The 12,795-nt window shown below is 36.2% G+C and overlaps 1 protein-coding gene across 3 annotated transcripts in view; it reads left to right on the top strand.

Moving 5' to 3' along the window:
- Positions 1–12,795, top strand: part of Gria3 (glutamate ionotropic receptor AMPA type subunit 3) — a 269,270-nt gene that overhangs the window by 122,284 nt on the left and 134,191 nt on the right. For all 3 annotated transcript variants that reach the window (XR_007344989.1, XM_048797096.1, XM_048797097.1), the window contains one exon: positions 4,816–5,003. Coding sequence is in view for 2 of the 3 variants with exons in the window: in XM_048797096.1 (XP_048653053.1) it covers positions 4,816–5,003 (188 nt within the window). In the remaining variant the exon portion in view is untranslated. The remainder of the gene's footprint in view (positions 1–4,815; positions 5,004–12,795) is intronic.

Raw genomic sequence — 12,795 nt, 5'->3', positions numbered from 1 at the left:
GCGCTCGCCTGGCATGCATGCGGCCCGGGTTCGATCCTCAGCACCACATACAAAGATGCTGTGTCTGCCAAAAACTAAAAATAAATAAATAAATAAATATTTAAAATTCTCACTCTCTCCTCTCTCTCTCTATTAAAAAAAAGAACAGGTGGTGATAACCCCTACTAGAAGATGCAAACTAGAAAGAAGAAAATTCTCTTCAACTGTACTTCCTTAGATATATTCATTACCAACTCCCACATACCAATATTCTGTTTATTGTTCTGTGTTTTTTTTTCAGATCAAATACTAAATTGGTTCAGTGTGAAGTTGTTTTTCACTTTTTATATGTTGAAAAAAATTCCTGAACAATTGTAGATTTGAGAACATTTTGTATCTACTGCCATCCTTTTCATGAAATCAACTTAATGGTCACAGATCAAGTCCCCTGGGAGCAGGCTGTGAACTAGAGATACACATGCAAAAAGTTCACTGGGGAATATGCTTATTATTGATGTTTGTGACAGGGAGAGAAGGATGCAGGTTTGAGCAGGATATGGGCTATAGTACAGTCATAACAATTTCTCAGCCTTAGTCTTCGGGGAGCTCCAAAGCTTGGATGACCCTTTAGAGTTATCCCATTAAGGGTAAGGAGGTTATGCCTTCAAACCCCGTTGCAACCAGTCATTGCACACAGACTGCCCTAAGAAGGACATAACCTTAATCTAGGTAGCTGTATTCCACCAAGAACTATCCCAAGAGCTGAAGGTGTAAGTTTCCTTTGGTGCTGGAAGAGGACCTGGGTGTACAGCACAGCATCTACTCCACTGCCTTTTACCAAGAGAGTATCCTTGTTTTCCCTGAATAGCCCAACAACCAGTCCAATAGAATTGGATTGCTTATAGCAGTTGTTCACACACAATTGTCTTCCTATTCCTCTATTTCATGCTTTTGTATTATTTTGGTTGAATGCAGATGACAATGCAGCATTTTCCCAGTTACCTATATGATAAATCCCGTTCTTTAAAATGAAGAAGAAAAAGAAGGTGAACAGCATTAATGGTCTGGAATCAGGATGACAGGATTTGCTACTCAAATAAAAGCAGCTTTCAGTGTTGCAAAGTTGGGCATGTTAAAGCTCACACAGAGTGGATGACAATTCTGTGGCTGCTAAAACAGCAGGCTTATTTTTACAAAGCCAGAGCTTTGTTACAAACCTCACCTCTTACAAGTACCAGCACCTGCTTTTGCTCTGTCTCCCCAAGTCAGACCTTTTCTTTTTTCCCTCCCTCGAGCTCCTCTTTACTCTCTGGTCAGCAGCAACAAGAATAGTCAACTACAATAAATTAAGTATGAAAACAAAAGCTTTGGTTGGATTGCTCAATGACATGTACTGAACCTAGGTAACCATTTCCCCCAGGGTTCTAGAGTGCAACAGCCACATGCTAAAGCAGACATAGAGAAACTCTGCATGTTAAAAGACACTGCAGTGTTAAGCCATAGTTCTGACTTACTCTGAAAATGCAAGCAAAACTCATAGCTCAGGAGGCCCCTGACACACACTCTTTCAAACAAAACCAAAAAACGTGTGCTTTTTTCTACTTATTTTTTGAATAGGTAATTCATTCACATGGTTTTAAAAAGAAAAGCATAAAAAAGATCTAAAAAATCACTTCTTACTTAGAGGTCTCTTGGGCTGGGGATATGGCTCACTGGTAGAGCCCTTGATCAGCCTGTGTAAGGCGCTCAGTTCCATCCCCAGCATGGCAAAAAAGAAGGAAACTTTCATTTGTGGCAGTAAGCAGCACATAGAGAAGCAGTTGTTCCTTTGTCATCCATGTCCTTCAGGAACTTATGCTCTGAGAGGACAGCATGAGTTGTACTTTTTCATCTATATTGTTTTTGCACTTAATACTTGCTTCTTATAAAATAGACAAATAATATATAAACAAATGACAGTGAAAGTAGAAGTTCCTGGTAATTCTATATCTCAAATATAACTTCTGCCAACTCCTTCATATTTTTTTCTATACATACACAAACATATGGGGTTTTCTACAAAAAAAATGGAATTATAGTATAAATTATATTTTGCAGGTTTTTTTCATTACATGATACACATATATAGAGGAAATATTTCCTTGTTAGCATATTCATTAAACTGTCTTATAAACAGCAGCATAATATTCCATGTGTATGTACTATAAATGTATTTATCTGGCTTACTTTGCATTTTTAAATTTCTGTGATACAGTTTATCCATTGCTTATAATTTTTTACCTTGAATATAAATCTACTCATTTCTTGAGAAATTGATGAGACATCAATAAAGGAAGCTTTCATCAGGGGAAAGAAAATCATCCAGAAATGTCCACAGGTAGTAGAGTCCACCTGGTAAAAGGATATGTGGGTAGTGATAATAATGAGAGTATTGAACGAACGGATGAAACCATTTTCCAGATTTGAAAGAACATGAAAACAGGGAATAAATGGGGACTGGAATGGGGTGACAGATTAAAGAAAGGAACATAAAAACAGATTAGAATGGGATGAATCCTGACATATGAATGGTGAATTGTTACAAAGCAAAGGTTTTATGAAGAGAAATGATGTGTTTTATTTGAATTCAAGCTCAATAATAATTAACAATATAATTTGGTTCTTTGAAATTTTTAGCTATCCTAGGCTACTAAAATAACCAACATGAAAGCAAACAACAATCCTATTGCATTCCTCTTGCTCTAGTCAGATCATATCTGAATTCTCAGGATCGATAAAATGTTGACAAATATCAATAGGAAAGAGACAGAACTGAGAGGAAGTTTGACATGTCATAGAAGTAATTGTTGAAGGATCAGGACATTTTTAACTTGAAGAAAGAAAGTTAAGCAGAGACATGCTAACTGTCTTCAAAAATGTGAAGGACTGTCACATGGAAAATGGATTAAACTTGTTCCATATCATTCCAAATGGTGGTATAGGACAAATGAGTAGATTACAAAAATTTAGATTTTGACTCAACACATGAGTACCTGTATTTGGAAAAGGGCTTTTTTAACAGTTTACTTTAAATATACTGATGACTCTCTGTGTAATTTCCTTACCATCATTATTCAGCCAATACTTTGTTCATAAATAGTACAGAAGTAAAATTCAACCCAGTCCTTGCTGAATTTTTATAAATTCTTAATTGGTGAGATTCAAAATAATGAGGCCTTATTGTACACTGCTTAAGAAAGCTTGTCAAATGTTTTAATCTCTTTCTTGCTATGTTTATTTCTTAATCCCGTGCCTTAGTCCACCATGTGCCCTCAACTCCCACTGAAGCAGAGAGCACATCGAAAACCCACATGAAAATGTAAATCTAAGAAATAAATATGCGTGGTTGGTTTAAAAAGAGTAAGAATTAACATTTAAAGCAACGGTAATTTACTCTGATCTGTAATTTTGAGCTCCTGTGCTGAAATTGCTCATTTGGAAATTACCAAGTGCTTGGGTCTCATTTGTGATCTTCCTGCATATACCCAGCACACAAAGGAGTCATAATGACCAGCTGAGTCACTGCTGCCATTTCCCTGAAGCATGCTACCCAAATGTCAATACCATTTTCTATGGTACAGTGAGGACAATTCCACACTGTAGCCTGCTTACTACTACAGGATGAGCTCGAGACAGCATAGAGCTTGGAATGTGTTCAAAGGGTGACCCGATCTTCCTCCATTCTCTACTCCTCCTGTGGTCCACTTGGTATGCCACAGGTCATTTTGACTTTGTAAATTGTCCCTAATACCCACTCCCATTAGTCATTACCTGAATATAATGCAAAACTATTGTGATTTATGGGAAGAAGGGAGGTGCTTTTGATAACAGCCCAATAAAGTGATGTCTTTACTTGATGAAATTATAGTCAGCTTATTGATTCATACCAGAAGCAAAAGTATAGGCATAATACAATATTAGAGATATGACTGCTCTAAAAGACCAGTACATAGAAAACCTTTGACTCACAAGTTAGATGTTCTGCTCATCCCAATTTCTCAAAGTGTAACTTCAAATAGGTTACCCAAAATTCATGATCCTTCAACAATGACTTCTATGACATGTCAAACTTTCTCTCTTTCTCTTTCAACATAGATGCAGGGTGTTAGTTGCTAATAGTTATCTGGTGTAAAATAACTAAAAAGGAACCAGTGATTCCTGGTAAATTTAATTGTGAAATAGGAAGAACTCGTGAAGACTTGTCATGATTGAACTTTTTTGTAATGCTGTAATCAAGTATGATGTGTTTGTTATAGACTGTATTTGTCAGATTTTATGTGAGAGACATAATTTACTTGTTGAATAGTCACATCCATGTAAGGCAGAGCCATGTTATAATAAGGCTTTATCTCTACTAAAGTTATTTCCTATTCTGAAGATTGGAAATATGTGAAAGATAGAAAAAAAATGCTATGTGAAAGATAGAAAAAAATGAGCTTCAATTGCAATAGGAAAAATCATAGCCAGATATAAAGAAGAAGTTCTGTCATTCATTCCACAAATATTATAATGCACATCAATAAAAGCAATTAGGTCCTATAATTCATCTGTGATTTCTTAGGCAGAGACTTAATAAACATCTGGATTGGTGCCTACAAATTATAGGATCTTTTTTCCTTTAAAACAAAATGGAGGTGCCAACTGTCTGGAGGTTTGAGAGTAAGCTTGCTCTCCCCAGTGGATAAATTTCAAAGGGACCCAATGAACTATGAATAGAAACTCAGTAGAACCTTCAATACCTACAGAAATATTTTTAAAACAAAAAAAAATCATTGTAGCTCTTTCCCCTTCTTTCAGGATTTTCTATCCTACAAGCAATTATGGAAGCAGCAGTGCAAAACAACTGGCAAGTGACAGCAAGGTCTGTGGGAAACATAAAGGACGTCCAAGAATTCAGGCGCATCATTGAAGAAATGGACAGAAGACAGGAAAAGCGATATTTGATTGACTGTGAAGTTGAAAGGATTAACACAATTTTGGAACAGGTACATTTGAGATTTATTCCACCTATCAGCCAACATGTTAAATCATCTTCCTGAAGCAGTCCCCATATTTTCTGATATATTAACTAGCCAACAGACTAAATTTGCCAACAGTTTTTGATAGTCTCTCTAATCCTTTTTCCTCCCCAGTGACTGTAGAAAAAAAAAAAGGAAAGAAAAGAAATCCAACCTGTTGAAAATTGCATACCATGATTAATCTAAATGTCTCTGCAATTTCATGCTACGTGTCATATAAACACACCCTTCCACACCTCTGTTTAATATACCTATTTCAAAGAAATTTCCTTCATTTCCTACACCTTCTTCCCAACATGGTACAGACAGGGGATTAGATAGGGCTGAACAGTAGGAGTTCTGTTTCTTATTGCTTGAATATACAATCTTCCTAGACTCTTCCAGAGATCACCAGCCATTCTTGACAAATATTGGTAGGCATACTATCAGGGCAATACTTACCGAGTTTTAACCATCTATATTTTTGCACATTATTCTTCTGTTGGGATATTGCAAGAAAGAGAATATGTGGGTGTATAATAGAAAAACATCTTATTTTATTTATTTTTTTTTAGTTTTAGATGGACACAATATCTTTATGTTATTTATTTATTTTTATGTGGTGCTGAGGATTGAACCCAGGGCCTCACACATGTGAGGTGAGCGCTCTACTACTGAGCCATAATGCCAGCCCCTGAAAAACATTTTTTAAAAGTAATATGGTATACAATGAAAGTGTTCATGGTTTTAAAAGTGTGAATAAAGTAAAAGATAATTAGACTAGGGAAAAACGCAATTCAATGGGTTAAAATGCATTCATTATCAAGCTTGAATACTTAAATTTAATATTCAAAAAATAGAAGAAATATTCTGCCCTAAGCCAGATGAATACTATGTTTAGGGTAAAGACTCAAATTGAAAACTAGTAAAATTTTGTTATATTCCTCAGAAGTCCCAATTTGTCAGTTACAAACAAAGTTCCCATGCCTCCTCCATAAACAAAACTATAAGAGAAATATTTACATTCTAATTTGATCCCAGTGTACCTGGATGACAAAACAGCTTCAGAGATGTAAATTATAATGAGCAGTCATCTCCTGGGAGAACTACATTGTAGCAAATTAAATACTAATAATTTGTCATATAAGCCCCCATAAGAAAAGAATACCAAAAAAATAATAAGTAAGAAAAGGGAAGGGAAGGGAAAGGAAATGAAGGGAAAGAAGGGAGGGAGGGAAGGAGAGATGGAAGAAGAAGGAAGAAAAGAAATTGCTGATTCTGCATGATAGAAATACAAAGTTGCCCCCTTGTTAAGAATAGCATTACTTCTAGTGAATCATAGCTCACAGAAAATGTAGAGCATTAGCCTGGTTAAATCAAGTTTCCCAACATTCTCTTGAGCTTCACAAATGACCTGCCCTCCTCTGTCCCATCACCCTCCTCCATCACCAAAAAAAAAAAAAAAAAAAACACTTCCTTTGATTTTCTTAGATCTTGAAAATGAAGAATCAGGTCAGTGATTTTGGTGTATGTACTACATGCCCTCTAAAATTTTATACCAAAATAGCCTTTTAGTGGGTGACCTACTTAATAGCCCAAAGAGAGGAACATCTTCATGGTATTTTGTTTTCCTTCTTTTGTATTAGTAAGTTTGGATTCTTGAATATTTTATATTCTGTTAGTATTTAGGATTTTATAGGACCTTATGCTGGAGTCTGGGATTTTTCACCTCTATGCCATAGAAAAAGTGATAGGTAGAGCTCTGAATTCTCTATAACTAAAGTGTCTTGAACCCTTAAAAAATAAACTTTCTCTACATCACATGATTGGTTTAATTGTTTTAAAGAACATAAAATGCTATAGAAAAAATAATCATTATTACTGTACATTTTAGGAAAAATAAATTGGCATTATTTTAAAATTCTGTTCTCTTTTCATATCACACTTCTCTGTATTCCTTTCTTCTATTTGCACATTCACAGTATCCCTCAAAATGCTTTTACACAATTTTATTCTTTTTCCTTCTTTCAAAAAATTGTCATAAAACTATCAACTGATGATTGCTTTCTCTGCCATCTAAGGAGTTCTCACTAGGCCATAAGTTCTATAAGGTAGGAACCCAGCTTATCTTGTTCTCTGTTATATATTCCATGCCCAATAAGGTACCTGGTACATAGTTAAGGATGGATGGATATTGGACAAGCACATTTCAGTAAGTCCCACTGAAATTTTGCCGTGTTTCCACCTAGAGTCAAAAAAGTACCTGCAGCCATGTGATGTGATCGTAAAAGTACACATTTTCAAAAGTTAAAAATGACAGCTCTCTGCTTAAACCTATTCCAATGAAATCATATATTTTCCATAATTTATTTCCTATATAAAATCAACTTCCCATTAAACAAATTATTTACATAACTTCAACTTGATATTTCTTTAGAAGAAAATATTTTAAATATTTAATAAGAGATATATCAATTTTCTTGTTAGTTTTTAATTATTTTCTGACAAACTTATCATAATTCATATACAGACCTTAATTAGAATGATAACATTTATAACTCAATCAGTATCAAATTCTCCCAAGTGTTTTCAACTTTCCTTGAGGTTATTTTCATGGAAGGAAGCTTCTACAGTCCCACATAAAATGATGCTTCATACTAGCTTCCAAAGTAAAATAGCCTATTATACCACTATAATATCATTCTCAATAGATCAGATTTTGGCATAAAGTTAATATTATACTCTACAGCCAATGGGTGTTAATGAAAATACTTAAATTTGTGCAATTTTTCAAATATAAGCAGGTCTTCAACATAATGTTATATAGCATAATCTCTATATTTCATGATGTAAGTTCTTATTTTTCCTGTGAATGTTCAAACACTTATAAGGCAAATCAATATTCTTCTAACATTTCTCTCAAAGCTCTTTTTATAACTCTCTCAACTATTCATATAGCAGTAAAGAAAAAGATTCAATTAGGTACTAATCTGCCTTTAATATCTATAATAGTTAATCTATAACTTAACATTTATAACAGCTCTAAGAATTAACAGAGAAAAGGATAGATCTAGAGACAGATGAAACCATAAAGGGTCGTTGGAGATCAGAGAATTTGTAGAAACTATAGATCCTGAATCCAGAAATGAAGAGTACCTTCTATAACCCAACATGGTGGTGCATGCCTGTAATCTTAGTGGCTCTGGAGGCTGAGGCAGGAGGATGGCAAGTTCAAAGCCAGCCTCAGCAACTTAGGGAGGCTCTAAGCAATTTAGCAAGACCCTGTCTCGAAATAAAAAAGGGTTGAAGATGTCACTCAGTGGTTATGCACCCCTGAGTTCAATCCCTGGTTCAAAAAAAAATAAGAAGAAGAAGGAAAAGAAATAGAGTACCTTCTATAGTATATTGTGCTCATGAAGCTCTCTCCACTGGTGGACAGCTGACTTCATTCAAAGACCAATCTAAACATTAGCTTTGGAAAAGGTCACTTTTCAGAGAGTTAACCAGTCAGGAATAAATAGATTCTCTACCCCAGTTAAATATACCTATGGGCTGCTTTTGAAGATTAAGCCTCATAAATGATATAGCTTCGTTGGACCTTTAATGTCTATTTAGAGAGGCAGCATAGCATAGCATGTCAGAGCATGGACTCTGGAGCCAATTTGCATGGATTCTGTCACTTATTAGCTGTGTGACCTGGGGCAATTTACTTGACTCTTAATGCCTCCATTTCCTCTTACTAAAATGGGAATGAAAACTGTATCTAGATGTGCTAATATATGCAAAGTATTTAGAAAGTTTCCTGAAACATTGTTTGTACAGTGCTTTGATACTAAAACAAAGTATTTTCACATAGATTATCTCATTTGAACCTCACTATGGGAGGCAGGCAGGGAAGATGTGTTTATCATAAGAACACAGATGACAAATTGAGGCTTGGAGACATTTAGATGACTTGTCCAAATGTGGCTGCCTGCCAAATCCCTCTATATTGCAGAGAAAGGACACAACTCAGGTCTTTTGACTCCTAGTACAGTGCTCATGCCCCTATACTGAACCACCTCCATCAATTCATAAGTTACTCATTAAATAAATATTCAGCCAAGGCCAAACCCTGTATTTGGCCTGCTCATCAGATTATATCTTAAAACAGTTGCAAAGCAATTAGACATGATCCAAAGGTGAGCAGCAAAAAAATGATTAAAGCATTAGAAAATAGGGCCTGCGAGGAAAGGCTAAATGAGTTACGGTTGTTTATCCTGGTGAAAGAGAGCCATGAGGCAGTTTAATCACCTTCCTCAAGTATAAAGAGTTATCATAAAGAGGGCACTGACGAACTGTTCTGCACACCTAAGGATAGTGCCAGAGCAAATGAGCTTAACTAGACTAGAGAGACAGTCAGCACTAGAAAGGACTCATTATAAAGGAGAGAGGAAACTGGAAGAAAGTAAAATCTTACCACTTAAGGTTCTATGAAGGTGAGGCCATATGAATTAGTAAAAAATCAGCTCTATAAGATTGTTTACAAGAATAGACAGAAATTCCAAAACAATTCTGCATGTTGACAAGTAAAGATCCTTATAGAAGACTTATTTTAATTAATAGAAAAGGAAAAAAACATCCCTTGGTGCCTATGTGAGAGTGATTTCTGGACCCCTCAGAGATACAAAAATCCATTGATACTTAAGTCCCTTTTATAAAATGGAATGATGCTTGTATACGACCTATTATGTCCTCTTGTGACATGATAAATTATTTCCATATTACTTATTATATCTAATATAATGCAAATGCTACATATATTGTTACGTGTTTTGTTTGGGGATTAATGATAAAGGAAAGGGCATATTTTTTAGCACAGACACATTTTTTACAAATATTTTTATCTTTGTTGAATCCATGGTTGCAGAATCAGAGGATACAGAGGGCCTATTGTACTTCCTAATTTGTCTATCCATTACATATTCAAAAGGTTGTCCCTTAAAGAGATTTAAACATTCCCCATTCAGCCTTTACCCATTTTTATTTTTTCCATAGATAATTCAGTGGGAAATCTCAGCATATCCTATGCCTGAATTGCAGCATGGGCTAAGTTGGGCCCAAACCAATGTTTCAAGTTCTACCCAGGAAAATTATAGAATGTATGGTTTCTCCTGGAGCTATTTGAAGCTAAATGTACCTTATCATGGATGATGTAAAAGTAGAGCTTCTTAAGGAAAGAATCCTGGAGCAGATCAGTCCCTTAGGTCCCTCTTATTGAGGAACCTTAGATATCCCTTCAAAGACAGTAGTTTTATGAAATGGAACACTCGAGTTAGAAAGTCAGGTTTCTAAAGATAACAATTTAAGCAAGATGAACACTATTACAGGCCCTTCTAGGATATAAACCTATATTACTAAGGAAATGGTGCTTACTTCAAAATCTCTCTAGCAATTGTGGTTCCAGAGCACTACTGCCTACAGCTAGACCAAGAATAGTGCAGCAAAAATGGTACAGCTACATGCCTGCTCCCTACCTCACCTCCTGCTCGGCTGATAGTGGTACTACACTGTTTCCCTCCCCTTTGTTGATTTCCATTTGTCCAAGCCCTTGTTCTCTGAGCCTTGCAGAGCATTAAGTTGACTTACCAATCCATAAAACAGTTTGGGTTAGCACTCTTAGAATATTTTCTTTGTGCTCCAGTTGAGTAATAGAATCTTGGGGATCAAATAGACATCACTTCAAATCCTAGCTCCCTCAATTGCATGACTGTTGTGTGATTTTTAGAAAGAGTGACTTTATTCCTTTGGGGCTCAATTTTTCTTTTTTCTTTCTTTCTTTCTTTTTTTTTTTGTAACAGGATTGAAATCAAGGATTGAACACTCAACCTCAGCCCTTTTTTATGTTTTACTTTCAGGGAGGGTCTCTCAGAGTTCCTTAGGGCCTCACTGAGTTGCTGAGGCTGGCTTTGAACTCGCAGTCCTTCTGCCTCTGCCTCTGCCTCCCAAACTATTGGGATTACAGGCATGCACCAGCACACCCAGCAATAGTCCCATATTAAAAGACTGTTTCACTACCTTTATTTCATGGGTGTTGTGAGAATCACATCAGATAATATGTGGAGAACATCTGGCACAGTGCTTGGCACCAGTAGGCATTACAATCTGGTAACCACAGCTATTTGCTCATGAGTGGTGAGTTTCTGTGCACATTAAAATAAGTTATTTAAGGACTGTTGCTCAAGAATGGTGTTCTTATGGATTTTCCAAGATATCAGTTCAATATAAGGTCATATCATGAGCAGAAGTTTCACTAACATGAGTTTAGTACACTTGAAAACTAGTGTTTTTTTTTTTTCCTCCAGAGTAACATTGGGTAACATCTATTGATTAGCTCATGCAAGATTTGAGTATTATCTAGGTTTTTCAGCATCACCTAAAATAAAGGCACTAAAACATTGAGCCACATGTGCTAACTGTGCATTTTGAATAACAAATAGGTATTAAGTGCTTACTTTGTTCCAGATACTATTTTAAGCAGTGTGTCTGTGTGTGTGTGTGTGTGTGTCTGTGTATGTGTGTGCTTCAATGAGTTAAACCTCCTACTAGACCTTTAATGTAGATGGAAGTATTATTTCCATTTTATAGATGAGGAAATTGAGACTTGCAGATTAGACAGCTAATAATTGGTGAAGCTGGGGTTTTTAACCCAGAGAGTGTGACTCCAGGTGCTGTTTGTTAATCACTAATCAATTTTGCATCTGAGTTTTCAATCAGAGATGATTCAACCAGAAGTTGTAAGAGTTAAGAATCCTGATGAGGCCTGGAGTGGCTTTGTTTACACAACAAGCATTTCACAGGTATTTTCTCCACTTGATGAGGAGTTATATCCCATTAACACATGGAATTGAAAAAACGCCCTGTTTGGTGAAGAGTTCATTCATGACAAACAGGTTCATTTACTTACAGTACCAAAACAATCTGCTACAGAACAGGCATTACAAGAGTAGGCATCAATTGTGATGAGGACTTGCCCAGAGTGATCTGTACCCACAACTAGCAGGTACATCGACATGCATTTCTTATCAAGTAAAGAACTACAGTCTCTATTGCCTTACCAAAAACTTCCCTATATGTTGCCTATTTCCTTCTTCCCTTGCTAAGGAGTGATTTGAAAGTAACTGGCAATGTCTGACAGCTATAGCTGTCCTTTCCCCCACTGACCCCCAGAAAACAAAGCATAAAATAGGACTGGTTGTAAAGAAGCATAAACGCCTGTAGGAAATATATTTCAGGTGGGTACCTAAATTTTCTGGGTCACTACACTTGAACGGCAGTACTCCAAGGAACATGCTTCTCCCTCCCACCCAGCATCACCCTTGAGCTGGGGCCACTGCCTTGAACTCCATGCTTTGGAGGACTCTGGGTATCACAAACACTGGAACACAAAGATGTTTTCTTTATGTTTGGTATGAAGAAATTTTGAAAGATAAATAGCAGGTTGAGCATCAGAGGGAATAGTGGAAGAAAGGAAAGGGACACAAAAGCTATACTGGGCACCGTAGATCAGATCACACAGGCATATGAAGTCTGGCAGAGGGGACAGGGTAGGGACATAAAATGAGAAAATGACAATTGATGTCATAGGAAACAAGAGAAAAATGGCTAATTTTGTTTAAAATTAGGCTCCCCAAATCACCCAAAGAATAAGGTTTGGACAGGTAATTTTCTTCAGAGACTGTGTTCCCTTTCTCTATGCCACTTGAATGACATTTGGGAAGGCACAAAGTGTTGCCTGGCA

Source organism: Marmota marmota, unplaced genomic scaffold (assembly GCF_001458135.2).
Source record: "Marmota marmota marmota unplaced genomic scaffold, marMar, whole genome shotgun sequence".
Classification (NCBI taxonomy): domain Eukaryota; kingdom Metazoa; phylum Chordata; class Mammalia; order Rodentia; family Sciuridae; genus Marmota; species Marmota marmota.
This window is presented reverse-complemented; position numbering and strand designations above follow the sequence as displayed.